Here is a 20,221-nt window from a genome sequence, read left to right as displayed (position 1 = left end):
CTTTTGGAGTCAGCGTGTGGAAATAGAATAACTGAACGGCTCATGAATACATTACTCATCTGAGCTGAAACCTGCCCACACCAATTGTATTGAGCTATGAGTAATAATTCCATTTTATTCCACCCACTTCTCTGTAGTCATTACTAAATATATATTTATATTTCCGCCATAAAAGGTCATTATTCTAATGTTAGCAGGGGGGGATTATTTTACCAGGGGGAATGATTGAATTCCTTGTTTAAGTGGCCGTTTCTTAACAGATAAGTTGATCAGCAAACACATTGATTGGTGGGTATGCTGTGTAATGCTACAGTTACTACTGCTTTGCTAATGCTGTAATGCTTTTAAAATAGTGATGATACTGCTGCACAATAGCTTTTTTTTCCTTTTTTTTTTACTCCCTGCACACTCCATCATGGAAATATTGCATCAGGTTTGCATGATTTTCTTAGAAACGCATGTGTCAGGCGAATATGGTTTTCAAAATTGGCATCTTAAAGCAACGCAGAGTGTTTCAAAGGGCAAAGAGGACAGCGTCGGGGCACCACTTAGACAAAGCTCCACTGAAGAGATGTCATGGGACAAACTGTTGAGAGGCAACAGAGATGATTTACTTGTAGTGGCTGTCCTGCTGTAGTGGAGGGGCACCGCACAGAATAAGGGGTCTATGTGTGTATGTATGTGTGTAAAAGAGAGAGGTGGAAGTGGTGAAAACAAGAGAGGGAAGGAGAGACAGGTCAAGAGACGGGCCAGATTTATAGAGTACCATTCCAGTTTTTAAAAGCCTCGTCCGCATTACATTAACTCCAGTGATTATTGGAGGAGTGGTGGGGTGGGAGGGGGGGTGGGAGGAGTGGGGGGGGGGGGGGGGGGGGTGTTGCGGTAAATCATGTCCACTTTCATACAGCGGCAGCTCTATCTTGATGGAATGTGTTTGTTAGTGTGGCAGAGTTGGGGGGGTATTGTGTGGCAGCGTTTGATCGGCGGTGTCACATTGCTCGCAGTTCAGAGAGGCTGTCGGTGTCAGGCCAGTCAGCTGAGTGTCTCCTCTTAAATGATGTTTTCTCGCTTGATGTGTGACTCGCAGCAAAGACATCACAAGTGTCATAGCTGTCTAAGAATAGAGCGTTTGGCAGCATGCAAAAAAGTTTTTTCCTATAATACTGTTTTAAAGACACACGCCCCCCAAAAAAAGAAAAGAAGAGTCAATACTTGAAATTAAAGGGAGGACGTCAGAGAGGAAATGTGTAAGTGCTACAGGGAGGGAGTTGAAATACCAAAATAACCTACTTGTTTTCTAATAGCTGAAAGCCGAAATCTTAGACTCCTTTATTTACAGTTTGCTGCTTTTAAGAACACAATTCCTCTGTGCACAAAGCAGAAAGTATGATGTACTGTTCAAGCTCTGCACCTCTCTGTTTTCATATCTTGTATAGAGGAGCCAAAATTCATGTATTTGTTACTTAAATCCTTGGTAGGTGTGCTTCACCGCCTGTAAAATGCCCTCCTGTGCTTATTGCTGTGGCAACTTGAGTTCATGAAAGATGGATCTGATCCCTTTAATGGAAGCTGGCATGTTGGATGTAGCTACCACTCTCTGGCGCGTGTGCCTTCTTTTGTTACATTATGGTTGAAAAAGTTAGATAAAATGGTTGATTGTTAGAAATTCTTTACTGTGTGACCCGAGGAAGGAAGAGGGAGAAAGTTGATCGGATGATTTCAGTTTTTCTCTAAATGGTAGTTGACTTATTAGCCTCCACTACAATGTATTAAACATGTTGACGTGTTATGTGAAATTCACTACAGGTGATAAAATTCACTCCCAGGTAGCAATAACATCTGCATCAATTGTCAAAAGCATCAGATCAAATCAATATGAACATAAGTATGACAGCTGGATTTCACCTATGCACTTAAGGAAGGACTGTGTGTTTTTCATGTATGTATGTTTGTCCTTTGCGTATCTCTTGAACCGTTCATACCATCGACTCCATACTTGGCAGGTGTATGGCTAGGGACCCAAGGGAGTGCAGTGTCGAATTTGGTGCAATTTGGACACACTATACATTCTGTGTAGGGTGGAGGGTGGCGCTTCAGGGCTGTGCTGACTGACTCCAGCATGTCAGGGAGAGACTACAGATGAGGCATGACACGAATCAGGGAAAAGTGCTCTAAATAGAGAAAAGCAGACAGCCAAAAAACAGAGCTTTTAATCAAGAATGGACACTCTGACCTTGTGTCCAGAGAGAAAGTGTAGAGTTAGCAGGACGTTTAGCTGATCAGCAAAAGTGAAGCTTTTACTTTGTAAACTTCCACGTGCAGTTCAAAACCAGTTTGTCTCATATGTTTGGAGACTGTAGTTATTGTGAAGCACCACTAAAGACAAAGGACACATATTTGGCGCAAAACTACCCACTCAAATCTGAACTGAAGGCACAGAAAATAGGAACGATATAAGAGTCCAATATGATTGATCCACTTTATTTAATTTTTAACTACTGCTCATATATTAGAGTACTTATTATTTGCAACATCTGTATATGATAGAATGTTAGTTTCTTCTTTCTCGTAGTAATTAGGCCAAGCACTCAGCCTATTCCGAACAGGTACATTTTGAACAGGCACTGCATTAGTAACTGAAATCCTACTGTCAGTGGATCTACTGCCAGCGCCCCGCACTCCTCATTATTAGTTATTAGCTTACAGTCTGTCACACGGGCCGTGCAGCAATGTGACGGTAACGTTACACATAACGTTGGGACACATGAGATACTGGGGGGGTTTTTCACCACGGTTTGCTCGCTTCCGGGTGTGGCGGTGTGTCTGTCTGTCTCCAGGGTTGTTGCCTTGTTACAGAGCAGAGAATGCAGCAGGAGGACGGTGGAAATCAATGTGAAATTTATTTTAAAAAAGTCCTTTTCCTTATTTTCAGGTGTCTGCAGATGCAACAGAGTGTAAAAAAAAAATATTGGGCGAGTGTGAAAGTGAATGGGCACATCCTGAAAGTATTTGAGACAATAAATACGAGGAACACTGAGACGTCTGTTTGGCTGTCACTGTGCAAATGATTTGACTGTGGCACTGCTGCAGCTGGTTGCAGTATAACTGTATGAATTTACTGAATTATTTGTGATCATTTTTAACTTTGTTTCTTAAAAAAAAAAGCATTAAAAAAACATTTTCTGGCAGCTTCTCGCTCTCTCTCTCTCTCTCTCTCTCTCTCTCTCTCTCTCTCTCTCTCTCTCTCTCTCTCTCTCTCTCTCTCTCTCTCTCTCCCTCTCCCCCCTTCCCCTCCCTCTCTGTGTGCTCCCTCACTTTGATGCCCATGTGTGTCATGACCTGCACATGCATCAGCTGTTACTGTATCTGCAGGTTATTGATTGGTGGCTATTACACTACATGTCACATTCACCCATTCACACACACATTCACACACTGACAGCAGTGGCTGCCACACAGGGTGCCGACCTGTTTATCAGAGGGAAACTAACCATTCACACACATTCAATCACCACTGGCAACCATAGGGAGCAATTTGGGGTTAAGTATCTTGCCCATGGGCACATTGACATGTGGACTGGAGAAGCTGGGAATCAAACCGCCAATTTTCCGATTGGTGGATGACCACTGAGCCACAGCTGCCACCTTAGTTTACAGACTAAATCATATACTGCGTATTTATTTACACTTGCTCCCTCCTCAACTCTCAACTGTCGTCAGCACAGCTGGCAATAACACGACTGTGTTCTTAAGACATTTTGTTGCGGCCCCTCCTCTACCTAGCCACACGAACTGTGTATTTATGTCCATTTGGCAGCCATTAGCCACAACTCGCTCCTTTCAGGATCCCTCAAGGGAAATCTCTGGAACATATTTTTCCCATCGCTTGTTTCTTTCACCAGATGAACACAGACTGAGCCATGTTCCATGTCTTATTAGTCACGGATGCAGGAGCAACTGGATTTGGAGTCTGGAGGACAACAAGGAGAGCTGGAGATCAGCTCTGAGATGTCACGTCAAAAAAGTCAAAGTTTATTTAAAGTTCCAAGTCACACCAGGGGTAATCAATGAACTTTAAAGCAATAAAACAATATTAAAAAATCAAGGAGAAACAAAAGAAGAGAACCTCCACCCCTCATTAAATTATAGAAAATTCAAAAAGGATCCAATATACAGATGACCATTTGAAGGGTTGTTACTAAAATATTAGTGTCCAAAAACACACAGCTGTCAAATGAAAAGCTGGATAACGTCTAAAGACTTGCATGCAACTTCCACAATGTATCCATCCCCCTCAAATCAGCATGGAACATCATTCCATAGAGACAAAAAGAGGGAATTTTGCAGTTAACAGACTGTATTTTTTGATTTTTCTAACTTAGCTTAGCTTCAGCTGAACTTTAGAATGTTTTTTTGCACAGAATTCAAGCTGTGGATTTTGCCCCCCATTTTTTTTTTTTTTTTTTTTTTTTTACAGTGTAGGCATGTTCAGAGAGAATAGCTTCAGGGTCAGTATGGAAAGTAGGAATTGTTAGAGCGAACAACACCCATTTTCATGTACACGTTGGCATGTCAGTATTATATTAAAACCCAAACCTTTCCTTAAAGGAACTCAAGCTCCTAAGTATGTTGTTTTTGCACTTTTGCCCCCTACACCATGTTTATTTGTCCATGTGTGAACATGTTTTATAACTCATAATGTAGGTAATTTACACAGCAGTTTTAGTTGGATTGTATATTTGGAGGAAACTGAGACCATATGGCTGTTTAATGATTAATTAGTTCTAATTAGTCAGTTAATAAGCGTGGAGCGTACTGTATGGAGGTTGTATTTGTGTTTGGATGTGTAGTCGGGTGTGTTGTGACTGCTAGCCTTGCACCAGTGTGAGGCTGTGGAGGTGTTTTCAGTGATTGTGATCTAAAATTCCTTCAGAAGTATTCATCCTCACACTAAGGAGGATGCTTATCACTGGTTTTATCACTCGCATCCGACATCTTGAAGCTCATAGACGCCCACGCTGTAATCAGCTGACTGGCGACCATGGATGAGGTTAATGTGGGTTTTTTTGTGATTCAAGTTTTCTGTTTTTCCTGAAGACACATAAGATATTTCCGTTTGTCGTCTGGGAGCGTGTGTGTGTGTGTGTGTGTGTTTGAATTTCATTCTTATTTGGTTGCTGGGAGACTTTAAAAACACTCTGCAGTAAGCCATGAGGAGCATTACATGGGCAGTGGTGAGGTGAGAGCCAGGGCCAGAGCAGTGCTGTTATCCCTCAGCATCAGCATGCATGAAATATAACTAAAAGCAAAGTGTTCTGATGGTCTGTGCTTTGTATAATTTGAACTTCCTATTGTTTTTTTTTTTTTTTTCACCTACTCTCATAGCATAAGTGTTTGTGATCTCGTGCCCCAGAAAGTGGTAATAGCTCATCGGTGCGATCCATTTGGAAACTACAGTAATTTCACCTTTATGAACATCACCTCTTGTGTGCACATTGAGCTTTGAAAGTTGCTCTTTGATGAATGATTCATATGTGCATGAAATATAAAACTAGCCAGTTCATTATACTGGCACACGGCAACATGTTAGCTGTCTCCTGGGTAATAGACGAGCTACAAAACTAATCAGTGCCTCAGTCATTGAGGAAGACCAGTTCAGATCTTGGTGGGTGCTTTTGATGATGCAACTAAACAAACACCCCTAACATCACAGCCAAACACTTTGAAGTCAAGGAAGAGGTGATGAACCCATGATGATTTGTGTTATATCGCAGGTTGCAAAAGTAAATTTCCCCTTTAGATTCCTCCAGCACTTCCGCATAATTACAGAACCACATAGGTCATAGATTGTAGCTACCGACCAATAAGACCATAATATGCTTCTTTACAAAACTGTTACAATATGGACTCTGTGGTTATGGTCTGGTTAGGTTGAGGCACAAGATAGAATAAGAAAAAACAATAGTAGAAAGTAGATCAAATCAAAATGAAATCCATAAATAGTGTGAGCAGCTTTGCCTTTAAAATAGCACCAGCTCTCCTCAGGACACCTGCACACAGTTTTTTGGTCAGTTACTTGGCAGGTCGGTTGTTCCAAGCTAGTTGCCACAGTTCTTCTTTCGATTTTGGGGTCTCAGCTGTTTCTGACTCTTCATGTAATCCTTGACTGACTCCGTGATGTTGAGAATAAGACTCTGTTCGGGCCAAACCATTCGTTGCAGGACTCCTCATTCTCCTTGTGATGAAGAAAATGCTTTATCAGTCTGGCTGGATGTCTGGGGTTATTGTCTTCCCGCAGAACGAATTTGGGACTGTTCAGATGCCTCCGTGGTGGTATGGCATAATGGATAAGAATCTAAACATATGAAGTGTCAAAAACCTTTGCACAGTGCTGTATATGTACAGAATATACCGGTGTGTTTAAGTAGGAAGGTAGATAAATATATAGGTAGGTAGGTAGGTAGGTAGGTAGGTGGATAGATGGGTAGGTTGGTAGATAGGTGGGTAGATAGATCGATAGATGGGTCATTTGGTAGATAGATAGGTAGGTAGATACATTGTTCTTTAGTTGGTTATATCAAACTATTATATATTGCAATCTTCAAAGAAACTACTTACTACAGCTGTCACATAAATGTAATTGAGTTAAAAGTTCAATATTTGCCTCTGAAAAGTTGCGGTTTCAAAGTGTAAAAGAAGTACTTAGTTGCTCTCCAGCGGCTTTGTTAAATCAGTAGTCTCACATTGGCATATATCCACACCACCTGGTCAAAACCAGGTCACAAGAGATGTCTGCCAGAAGCTACCATCATTATGTCACACACACAAAAAAAGAAAAAAAAAAGAATTCTGACTATGCTGCAAGTGTGACTCAGAGCATCACGAAATACTTTGCCTCTGTGGTGGTTCACAGGACCTTAAAGTAATGTGGGGAGACTCATTTTTTGTCACATCTCTCTATGGTTAGAAATTGACACGCAGAAGCTCACAGTAGACCTTTTACAATAAACATATGCATTAAAAGGGGGAGGCATCTTGCATAATTAATGAAACTAGTGCTTCCATCATTAAATCAGACACCCTGTGGACACAAAATATTTTACACAGCATTGCACATGAGAGCGGAGAATTTTTTAAACCGGAACTTCGGATACCCCTTTTTATCTGTGAACAAGGCATTTTAATGCATTATTTCCAAATTGCCTGGCTGCCTGCTATCCTTAGAGGTGTTGCTGTGTGTTTGAGAGCTTTAAAGAAAAAAGGGGCATCAGTGTACAACAGAAAAAAATCATTTTCTTTAATGAGCATGACTGAAGCCCAGTTGACATCTTTACTGTCACCACGTAGCTCCTTTCTTCCCCCTGGATATTAGTTTGAGACCGAAGCCTTATGATCCATTTCTTTGATAAAATCATTTTGCGTTCGCCTTGAGAGACAAAGCAGTGCTTGATCTCACTTTGAATTCCGGGTACACATGTCAAATAAACATACATTACCGAAGGGAGCCTGGTAAGTGCTGTCAGAAGGCATTGGCGCGATGGCGTTTCACGGTCTGCCGCTTTGGCGAAGCTGCTATTTCGTCATATGTTGTGAAACTGACTGAAAGTTTTGATCATCACCAGCTCATTTACAGTAGCCGCGTGTCATAGATCCAAAAGCTGCTTATCAAGTGTAACCGCTCAGATGACCTCTCTGCCACTGCAGCGGAAAATCTACAATATTTAACTATGTAGATTGTGTTCCGCTCGACTCAGTGTATCTTTTCTTTTAAACTTTGCCCCTCATTATGTCAGCCATCTCTCCTCTCTGTAGATTGTAATCCGTGCTGTCATCGCCTCTTTTAAAATTCACTGACAACCATCCAAGAATGACAATTGAGTCCGCTGAGATGGCCTCTTTCCCCAAAGTGGAGGCTGCTTTATTTTAGGCCTTAAGTCAAGTTTTTAATTGGCGGGACTTGGGTTATTAAGCCCCTACAGTCCTACAGTTGAACCAAATATCTCTACTTGTTTACAAGACCGGGTTTACGCCAAAAAGATTCATGCACCAACATCTTCTGACTAACACAGACAGCCTCTTAGTATCAACTTATCCCCCACTTAAAGCTAACAACAAGCACGGTAGGTGGCATATTAACATCAACACTTTAAATCTGCCTTTTCTATTTAACCCTTTTTGACCTCTGATGCTAGTCGTCAGAACGAGACTTAAGCCCTCGAAAAACTTGACACATCTATTAATGTAGATGAGACATTTATGAATTATTTATTGTCACCATACTCTTGTTTAAAGACTGTTTAATTGGAGAAGTGGGGACCGCTAGCTCTCAGCTCTCTGTTGGTAGAGGTCTCCGGTGAGAATTGAGATCAGGTGAGAGGCGTGTGTGAGTGCAAATGACCGACTGTGTACACACACACACACACACACACACACACACACACATACACACACATACACACATACACACACACACACACATACACACACATACACGTGCGAGCTCCAGGGCTGGGGAGCAACGTGCGTGGAATGCGGCGAAGGTCTTAATGAAAGTCGGAGTGCTTAGTGGACATGAGGGCTCCTCTGATGGAAATCAATGCGGCCTTTTGTAGCAGCGAGCGAGCAGCCAATTCCAGGCCTCAGCTGCCTGATGTGGCGCTGGCAGACTTTGACGAGCATTTAATGACGTGTCACTGGGCCGGACAGGTAATCAATTTATTTAGGCAGTAATGCATGTATCCCAAGGTAAATCTTTAATTAATGGGCAAAAAGAAGAGGACAATTGTGATGCAGGAGGCCAAGGAGTAGGAAAATCCAGCAGCGTGAATACATGGCTTCCTCATTTGCCTTTCAATTAGCTGTAATGGCAGGGCTGCCAAGTTTTGACTTGAGCTCGGAGTGAGATTTGTTCCCTGGGTGTGAGTCTCGCAGTCAAAGCATGAGACTTGGCAGCTCTGCGTAGCGGCTTGATGTGTTTCATTATATTTACAAACGTCTCTGTTAATCTTGACCTTCTCATACTGGCATAGGAACACATGGCAAACACCTTTTCCCAACGTATTAGAAAAGTCTATTTAGCCTGAGTGGGAACATTTCGGATTGTAGTGAACGCGCCACCGGTTACCTGATATACCCGAGCCACAGATCCACTACCTGTACTCCTCTTTTCATGGGTAATTGGCTTTATTTCTGGATCACTGCACTGTCCTGAAACAAAGCCCACAAGCACTACAATACATCATGAGCAGCACTGTCACCTCAAAAAGTGTTTGTTCCTCTACTGCCTTGTGTGCTTTAAGTGCCCCATATTTTTAAGGGTTTTGCAAGCCACAAGCCAATTCAATGAAAAAAACAGATTTGGGTATGAGAGTCATAAAGAGACAGAGAGATGCAGAGGACGGAGCTGAGAGAGACGTATGTTCACACATAGCAGTGTTTAAGTGACGGGTTGAGTCAAGCCTCATTGATGAATCCGCTAAGCATTTGAGGGATTTCAGTGTGTGGGTGGGACGGAGTCAGGCTGTTCACTGGGCTGAGTTAACACTCTTCTGTATTTGTGAATTTGTCCATGGAGGACTGATTGTGCACTGGAGTGTATGTGTTTGTTATGCACATGCTTTTGTGGGTGATGGTTGCCTAAAAAGGGTTATGTTAATGTTTTCCATGAATGCATTTTGAATGACTTTATTAGAACCAGCAACAAAAGAGAGAAATTGAATGGATGCATTATTCAAAGCCACACACACACACGCACGCACACACACACACAGAAAGGAAATTGTATTTATTTTGTGTGTTGAAATATTATCTTTCGAGATCAAAATGTCTTCAAAATTAGCTGAGATTTATCATGCAGTAAGGAATGCATGGACAAGTATACTAAGCCACCCAAGTATTAAGGTAGCAAATCAGGTCACTTTTTGCTCTTATTATACATTAAATGTATGGTCTAGCTGTCTTCACTCCCTTCTATGTGATTTTTATCCCATCTACACTCCTTGAAGCAGTATATAATACTGAACAAATAGATTCACTAAATGGTACAGAAAGCAAACACTTACAATCATTAGCATACCTAGGGCACTACAATATATCTATTTTATGAGTGACTTGATTATTTCTTTGAATGTTAATGGCCTCAATAAACGTATTAAGAAGAAAACGTCTTTCAACATTAGAAGCAAGAAAAGGGAGATATAATGTTTCTCCAAGAAGCTCATTTGAAACAAGAAAACATAAAAAAGTATTTTCAACAAGAAAAGATGTTGCTGCCATTATAAAAAGCCATATGCCTTTTTGAAAAGATAAAATGCATACAGGATAAGGAAGAAAGGTTTGTTTTGGTCCTGTGAAAAATAGAGACAACTGAAATATCTCTGATAAATGTTTGCGATCCCCAGATGAAGGGCCTGAATTCATGATGGTTAATAATAACACAAGAGAAAGGAATAATTACCATTGGTGGGGTCCCTAATGTACTCTTATCAGTTGGAACACATAAGGCAGATAAAACAAGGTGAATATGTGCAGAAACATACATTCCATAGATGTATGGAAAATGTTACATCCACCGATTAAAGATTCTACATATAACCAAGGTAGACATTCCACTTATAGGAGGTTGGTTTACTTCTTTATGTTTAATGAGATATTTCACTTATGAGTCAGTTCATTATTGAAACAATAACTTCATCAGATCATGCAATCATGAGGTGAAGCTAAATACTTGAAAAGGGAAACGTCTATGGAGAATGAACAATTCCCTCCTGCAGGACTTGAAGTTTAAAGGGGGAAAAAAATGCGTTAACGACTACTTTGAACTTAACGTCACAGGGGAAATCAATGAGATCACCTTATGGGAACGGAGCAAAAGCTGTATTAAGAGGAGAAATAATAGCTTACGCGTCTGCAAAGAACAAGTTAAAAAGGAGCTTGAATTACAAATGAAACTCCTGGAGGAGAAGCACACATTTAACCCTGACACTGCTATTACCATGTGACTAAGCAAGAAATGCTCACAACTAGATAAAGTATTGACAAAAGAAACAGAAAGATCATTTATATATACAGAAAAAAAAACCTACATTGTAAAAATTATAGATAATACTAGTACAATCATAATACTCCTAAAAAGGGTAAGACTCCAGCTGAAGAAGGCTACATTAATTTGTCTAAGAGTTCACATTATTACTGACAACAGCCCCACATAAAGTCTATCATTTCATATTAGATTCAGGAATGTGGGCACCAACCTGGAACTCATCAGTATCACAGTCCTTTCTAAATCAAGAGAAGGATGGATCCTCTGGCTGAAGCAGTGAGACAGCAGAACCACATATAACATCACCTTTAAAGGAGTGCAGTGAATTCTCAGGTTATACATTAGATTAGAAACTAAATGCAAATCAATAACCATCGTTAACGAGTTAAGACAGACAGCTGAGAATAATTTCGAGTTGAAATGGAATGAGAACACAATGAAATATTTGGGAAGTTTTATTCACTTGAATGAACTATATTAAAGAATGATAAGAAGACAAAATCAAATTAATTAACTAATTTAATTTGAAATACCAAAAGAAAAAAAACCCATAATAAATTAAGCAAAGAAAAATAATGTGGCTGATTATCCATTCTTAACCTGCAAAGCTATTTTAATGCAACACAAATAAATACAATAATGTATGGTCGAGGGCCAGAGCAGAGGCAAAGTGACTATTGATCAAGAGAGAATCAATACCAATATCCATAAAATCTCTACTGTATATAGACACAAAGGTTTATTCAAAAATAAAAGGACTAAACAGATGGCTAGATATCACAGTAAAACCCTGAAAAATATATGTAAAATAAATAATGACTTGGTATACCTCCAAGAAATGGCATGGGATCCCTAATTTGACCAAACAGAACAGATGACACAGTGCCAGTATGAGCATCAAGCACAAGCTTGTTCCCTTATTTACATGTTATGTGACATCCTGATTTTTGTCCCATTAAATGAAATTTCAATAGATTTTTGTTTTTCCCATTGTTATTATCAAATGTGGTTAGCTGGAGCTTAGCCCAAACTGTAATATAAATACAATCCTGCCTGATAAAAACATTCATTTTCAGGATAAGCTTGTAAGGCAAACTTGATTTAGAGCAGAGCTTTATTTCACATCAGGGAGGACTTTGATCTTTCACAGCCAACTTGACATGATATATTCACAGAAGACTATTAGCCTATTACAAGAAATTAAGCTGATTTGTCACATACAAAAGTGTATTACTGCCTCCAACTCATAATATGTTTATGTCTTTATGTCAGAGTGTACTAAATTAGACTCTTCAACCAAATCTTCATCATAATACTCAGCTGTGAGTTGTACAAGGCCATCAAATCAAATTCCCCATGGCTTGAAAATATACATTTATGGACTAATAGCCTCCACTTTAAATACTTGTACTCAACAGCAGTTGCCTAATTCTTTTTTCTTTGTATATCTTTTGATTGTTTGTCAGCAGTAAGAATTCATCACAAAATACTGAATCCAGTTTCAATGCAAATCCATCCATTCATCCATTTTTCCACTATTACCAGGTCATAGTGGTAGTAGACTGCGAGCAAACCTCCTTCCAAGCTACATCCCATAGCTCATTCAGAGGCATTTCCAGGCCAGCTAGGGTACTGTATCCAATCCCTCCAGCATGTTCTAAGTCTGACCTGGTGCCTTCTCCCCTTTGAACCTATTCTAAATAGCATAAGGTATCAGACACTAGAACCACATTACCTAGCTAATTCTTCATGCGTAGATGGTGCTACTCTAAGATTGCTCCAGATGTCTTATCTTCTCAACCTGCCGTTAAAGTAGAGCCCATACAATCCTGTTAAAGCCTGCTTGTATCTGCTTTTGATTGTGTTTTTCATTATGTAAGGTTTGGAACATAGATCAACTGATAAAGCAAGGACTTAATGTTGAGGTTCAGCTCCCTCTTTACCAACATAGTCTTGCACAACACCTGCATTACAACTGGTGCTATTCGAATCCACCTTTTATGCACATTTTTAAAAAATGGAAGGAAAAGCGAAAATAAGTTGAGTCAGTGCCTCTGCAAGATAGCCATGGCACTGCCTCAGGCCTTTCTGACTGGATCATAGAGTACAGGGCAAAATCATCTAATATCAGGACAGAATGCCAACCAGCCCCACAAACAGCCAGAGACATCACTCCTATGATAGCCACTCAGCCCTCGAGCATTCGGTCAGCCAGCTGTCAGTCAGTCAGACAGACAACTAGCCACTTCTCACACCAGTCTAACTCAGCCAGCCAATCAGCTCCCTCGGCGGCTTATCAGTTTGTCTGAATGCCCCTCGGCCAGTAACTACAGCTACCAGCCAGCCAACCAGCCAGCCAGTTTACCCCGCAGCAACAGCTGTCGACCCCAAACCACAGCCCTTCCCAAACGGCTGCAAATGGCAAAATGCACCCTGTGACGTCCACCTTCTAAAGACTCACCCAGTCGTCCACGTCCCAACAACTACTGATGAGGACAAACTTTAGTTTTAAAAGTCATCTTGGCCATTTTCAGGGCGCTCTGTTCTTCCAAGACGCACAGCCAAACTAAAAACGGCTCCATTTAGAGACCGAAGAATAAGCTGATAAGCACACACAGACACACAGATATTGTGTTTGACCCTTCTTCCCTCGCATGAATGTCACTTTGTTCCTCACCAATCCATTAAGGCATAAAAAGACACAAGCTGTCGTTGTTATTTTCAGAGACATCATTTCAAGTTACAGTGTGTGTAACACCTAAAGCAGACAGCCGTCCTTTTGTACTGTACAGTATAAAGGATTTCATTTCAAACAAGGAACATATTCACTAAAAGGCTGGCTGCCCAACCACATTCTTCTGATTTGGAGGCTTTTAGCTTTTGATTTGGCATCTGTAGAGAGACAACGGCAAAAAATATGTCACTTATGCACATATGGTTGCTAAGTGTATTTGCACTTGAATATACTGTGGTAGAGTAGAGAAAACATTTTAAGAGTGTGGATAGAAACACTGTTAACCTGTCAATGGAGAGGTCCTTAGAAAAAAAAAGACTCAAACAGTCTTCATGTGATCTGCTCTGTCAGTAGAAGTCATGCTTCAGAAGAATAAAACTCTTGTGTGTCTTTGGCTGAAACCAAAATCCTCTCTGTGTTCAGTGCCATGAAAGGCAGCGATTTACGATCAATTGCTCTATAAGGCTCATTTGAAATGACAACAGGATTTATGCAGGAGTCTCCTTCCAAGGCAATGGTGTACTGGTCTGTGACTGTGTACTAATTAACCATGGACTAAGGACAAAGTAAGAGAGATGCTGAGTGTGTTTGTTTGTTTGTGGTCTTTTGGGGACACATTTTAGACCTCGGACCAGTTAATTGGGAACGGTTTGTCCAATTAGGGACAAAAGCTGTGTCCCAAATTGGAAATATGTTTGGGTCAGTGGTTAAGGTTAGGGTTTGGCAAGTAGTGGTGATGGTTAGGGTAAATCTCCAGATGATTAATGTAAGTCCATGTAATGTCCCCGAAAGTGACCATGGTCTAGTGTGTGTGTGTGATGGTCTAATGGCTGTGCGAGGAGGTCGGGCACAAGAAGAGTAAAATAAACTTTTTAACTTTACAGGACCAGACCTCTGTTCGATATTGTGATAATTAGTCTCAGAGTTTCAAGGGAGAGGACAGAGTCAAACAAAATGATACAAACTCGTCCTCGGGTAATTATGTAGCCTATTGATATCCAATAGCCAATTCATATGGGTCCTTTTAATTTAACAAGGACTAAGGTTGATTATGTTTTCAGTAGTTATGTGAAATATATCAGATTATATTTCAGTATTATTGCAGAAATTCCAATTACAGGCTGGCCCATCACTGTGTTGCTCTCCATTAAGTGCTGCCAAGCTCTTCCTCATCTATCAGGTAGTAAAGCTGCCTGTAGGAAGGGCTTTGCATCTAAGATCATACAACACCATTTAATAGTGGAGTCATTAATGAGCTGGACTGCCAAATAAACGGGACCTCATCAGGGATGCCAAATCAATTGCAACCAGGCAGCCCAAATAAACACACTAGGTAGTAATATTTATTTAAATGAATGCATACACATTTTAATACTGTCTTTAAATTATCTTACTTTATATCTCCTGCAGCTCTGAGACATTTTAGACACATGCTCTGGAAGTAGGATTTTCTGAAAGTGGATTTTCTGTTTTTGCAGGTGAACCATTGGCTGGCAGGGCTGCTGCTACTGGCATTCCTAGAGGGTACTGGAGCTTCTCCTGGGTAGCCGAGGACGACCTGAGCTTTCCCAATGAGTCGATGCCTACGTCAGGTGAGTGGGACATTGTCAGCTCTCCTCAGACAGATGGACAGGCTCAGGCGCCTTTGTCCTCCAAAGATCCTTTGCTCCCGATGTGCCGTGACACCTAGCATCAGCTCTCCATCAGCACACATAAGCGTCTCTGTCTCGCTTGCCCTCTAACATCAGCCCCGGCATCGTCACCAAACTGGGTTACAGCGCATCGTGGACCGCTCAAGGCCTCACAGAAAAAACAAATTCTCAGAAGAATTGCAGTTCGTACCTTCCATGATTCTGCTATTAGTGTAATGTAGCAGTAACAGCTCTCACTGACATAACACACCAGCATAACATCACTCCACACACTTACCCCAATACACACAACTTACGACAACTTCTGTTTTACAAAATACATTTAGACAGTCATCTTAGTCTTTAAAGTACACTTTAATTTCATTGTTCTTCCACATACTGAAGACTGTGACATGCTTCCAAATCTACGCAGACAATTTTAATAAGCAAAAAAGCCGAATACTTCCACTCATATTTCTCGGCTTCTTTTTGTTCGTCAGACAGTGACCTTCAACAAGACCGGTTACTTTAACTGCCAGTTATGTTTCGTGTTGCATTTCAGTGGATTAAAGAAATACACACACACACACACACACACACACACACACACACACACACACACACACACACACACAGACACAGACACAGAGGCACACACACACACAGACACACCCACACACACACACACACACACACACACACACACACACACACACACACACACACACACACACACACAAGTAAAAGCCTGAAAATAGGCCAGTGAAACAAAAACTGATTTTGAGTAAAGACTGTTTTTTGATTTGAATCATGACATCAAGAATTAGAATCAAATCATGACATTTCCAAAGATTCACACATCTGTTTTTTTTTTTTTTTTTAATATTGGTTACAGCAATGTCACAAGTAAAACTAAAAACCTGGAATAAATAATGTTATTATATGATCCGATTTTCAAGTTTAACACATGAAATACAGTGAGAGAATGGATTACTAGCATTCACAAACACTTTTTAGAAACATTTACCTACTTTGATCTATAGTATGTATACTGGACAACAAAAGTGTTATCAAGTATTCCAGTATGTAATGATGATAGAGTTGTTGCACACATGAATTTACCACAGTCAACAAAATGTGTTTTGGGTACGCAGTGCCACATGGAATGTTACAGATTTTTTGTTTTTGTTTTTTTCTTTAAGGTGGAGCAAACCAATTGTCAAAAAAATCTGAAAATAGTCAAACATAAATGGATATAGACTGACAAATATTCAACATTAAAAGACCTTTTTGAAAGCCAAAAATGTGTACATAGCTATGTCTTTAAAAAAAAGTTAATATTGGTTTTATCACAACAAAACTTAACTTCTGCGACTTCTGATAGTAACTAATCGAAGAAGATTAATTTAGTGTAATGAATATTTATAATTTAGTTTTTATTTGGAAAAAAAAGACATTTTGAAGAAATGATTCAAAATTGTGGCAAAGTTCTTTGATCAAGGTCTTTTTATGGCAGATTTTCACAATACATAAAATACAAATACAGTATACTGTATCCAATCTAATCCCAAGTATCAACCCAGCCTATCCACCTACCCATCAGATCTGCACCACTAAATTAGTCTGTCATTTTACACTTGTTGAAGAGGAGAAACACACAAACAAAACAGACAGACAGGTAGACACACCGCAACAGAACATGCCAGAAGTTTATACATATTATGGGGATATATTTTCTGCTTCCATTTGTTCTAAAAATGTCAAGAAAGGCTGCCAAATTGCATAGAATCTCAGAACAGACCCCTGGAGAGAGTAACTTATTTTCTCTAGCTTGACATAGTGTATAATCTTCGGGATGAGGCCAGCGTGTTTACTTAGATGCATACCCTGTGGTGCAATACAGGGGTCCTGTAGCATCTTAGAGAAAGTATTGAAAATCGACTGTCAGAAATGATATAGTCTTGGACATTTCCACAATATATGTAATAGACTTGCAGCAGCTTGCTTGTATCTATCACATGTTGCGCCCAACTGCAGTCTAATCCTACACAATCTAACCTTCGACCAATTAATTTGGTGTACTGTCTTGAATTGTACAACAGCATACCTTTGACAAAATGGATAATGAGTAAATCATGACAAATTGCACCTGAAATTGGTTCATTTAAGCTCTCTTCTCTTTTTTTTTTAAGATCTAAAGTTGTCAAATTATGTAGATTGAGAAGTGTATGCAACCTATTAGTATGTACTGAACTTGAAAAGAGTTCAGTACATACTGATAATCTAACAGAGATGTGGGGGAATATAAAAGGAAGCGATCAAAATATACGGCTATAAAGTTCCACAATTGTAGATATCTTAAAAAATTAGACCTAAGGATATCACATTTTCCAATTGCTCAAAAGATGCAAAATGCATAGAGGTCCAGCACTGATGAGATCCCAATCTTAAGCCAGATGCCAAAGGCGCTTTGTCTTATATTGAGGGAAAAGACATGTGGTTTTAAACTATCAGAGCAGAGAGGGAGAGACTGTGGAGAGCAAATGACCTCCTAAACTGGTTCTAAATTCTTAATGACTATGCAGCAATGGGGTTAGTCTGGTATAATAAGAAATGGTCTTTACCAGTGGGAGTTCAGAACACAATAGGTGTTAAGAGGTGAACCCACAGGATGTATTCTCCAAGATTAGCCATTTAGGTTTATTGGAGTTGCCAACATCACCCTGGTGATGACATGTTACATGTTATATGCATATGTTATATGTCTTTCCTTCCAGATAAAGGTTGATATAACCATATCTATGGAGCCACAGAAGAATGTGGTCAGAAATATAAGGAGACTTTGAAACTTCCACTCAGAGAAAGGGGCAGCAAGTCCCAATGTTTAATGTCCTGTTTCAGACCGCTATCAACGGCAGGAAGTTTATAGCTTTATAGAGGTCTTTATAATTATGTGTAATCCCGATTGCCAGATATTTGAACTTTATTTGTGTCGTTTTTAAAATGATCCATATTAAAGCAGATGTTCTTGGCAGTTATGTTGATTGGCATTAACTCACTTTTTGAAGGTTTGTTTTATACCTGGATATTTTACCAAATTTCTTTAATACATCTTGTAGTTTAGGGAGGCTTGACAGAGGATCCCACAGGTACAATAGCAAACCATCTGCATAAAGTAATACGTAACACTCTTGACCTCCTCTGTCAATTCATTTATATTAATATCCTGTCGTATACAGTTCAATTGCAACAGCGAACAGGAGCGGAGGTATTGGACATCCTTGTCTAGTACCTCTTTGCAGATTAAAGTAGGCAGGGAATTTATTGTTGGTATGCATTGCAGCCATTGGGGAGGAACAGAGAATTTTAATCCAGGATAAAACTTTTTCGAGAGAGTAAAAAAGGTCATCACATTCCACCCAGTCAAAAGCTTTCTCAGCATCAAATGAAAGTAAAATCTCTGGTGTGTCGAATGTAGAGGGATTGCAAAGAATAATTAGAAAGCTTCTAATGAATACCGGGTTTTTCATGAAGCCTGTTTGGTCTGTTGAAATGTTTGAAGGGAGGGAGGGATCTCAAGACATCAAGCCAAGAGCTTTGCAACAAGTTCTATGTCTGTCTTCAAGAGAGAAATAAGACGCTATGAACTACATTGAAGGGGATTTTATCCTAGAAAGCGAAATGGTCACCTTGCAAATAGTTTTGGGGAGAGAGTTTGAGGAAAGCAATACCTTTGAAAGCAGACAGAAAAAGAGGGGCAAGTGTTTGGATGGATAGCTATCAAGCCCTGGAGACTTGCCACTCTGCATACTACTCATTTCCTCTACAATCTTTTCAATGGAAATGTCATCCCCTAGCCAAGCAGCCAGCTCAGGATCTACTCTGGGGATGTCAAGATTGTGGGGGAAAAAATAAACGTATCTATGACAAATTCATCATCTCGTGGCTCAGAAGTGTAAAACATATTTTGAAATTGTCAGTGTGTTTCATCAATCATTTCAGGTATGTACTGGTTGGTGGTCCCAGCCTTCTCCCCATGTTAAATTCAGGTTTTCTGCTTGGCATGTCAAGAGAAGATTAAACCATTGAAGACAACATTCCTGCGGTCTGAATATGGGTGAGGAAAAAAAATCAGTTTTTAGAGAGGACTGCATATCCTATATATATTCAGGGGCCATGGTCAGGCATGACTATGGACTGATATTCACAAACCGCTACCATTGGGAGAAGATTTTTATCCATAAAGAAATAATCTATCCATGAGAACATCTCATGGACATGGAAAAAAGGAAAAGCCCCCCTTGTGATCCCACTTCTTTCAGAAGTGTCCCAGAAGCTGCGTGACACATATGCAGCTAGGGTATATGGGATTGTTTGTAATAAAGCAGCCCTTATGGATGAACCCTGAGCTCAGAGATGTCAGGACATTTTTATTTTTAAGTGTCTGAAAGTCCAAATATTCCTTTTTATCCTTGTTATATGACATGCAGAGTTGAGCTGGGAAAAGTATCCCAAAGCAGATGTCTCGCCAGTCTAGGAATAGATTCCTGACGTCATTAAACACAGCTTGGACTTTGGCAACACTCGCTGTGTAGTCTGGAACGATGCCTATCATCTCTCCCTTGTATTGAAGTGTGCCTTGCTCTTGGTCTTGGCGTAGCACATCAACACAATTCTGGTGGTTGTGAAGTTTGACAAAAGTATCCTGAGATTTTACATTAGACTTGTGAAGCCTCTGTGCCAGTGATCAACCAGGATTTATTTTTCCAGTTGGGAAACTCTCTTCAGTAGTTTAGACATTAAAGTGGAGGAGCC

General features: G+C 40.1%; 1 protein-coding gene across 1 annotated transcript in view; it reads left to right on the top strand.

The window, feature by feature from the left end:
• alk (ALK receptor tyrosine kinase) overlaps positions 1-20,221 on the top strand; it is a 361,055-nt gene that overhangs the window by 132,478 nt on the left and 208,356 nt on the right. Inside the window, exon 2 of the mRNA XM_062440190.1 lies at positions 15,254-15,367. Coding sequence (XP_062296174.1) covers positions 15,254-15,367 — 114 coding nt within the window. The remainder of the gene's footprint in view (positions 1-15,253; positions 15,368-20,221) is intronic.

This window comes from Scomber scombrus, chromosome 19 (assembly GCF_963691925.1).
Source record: "Scomber scombrus chromosome 19, fScoSco1.1, whole genome shotgun sequence".
Lineage (NCBI taxonomy): Eukaryota > Metazoa > Chordata > Actinopteri > Scombriformes > Scombridae > Scomber > Scomber scombrus.
Note: the sequence above shows the minus strand (reverse complement) of the source record. Positions and strands in the feature narration are given on the sequence as shown.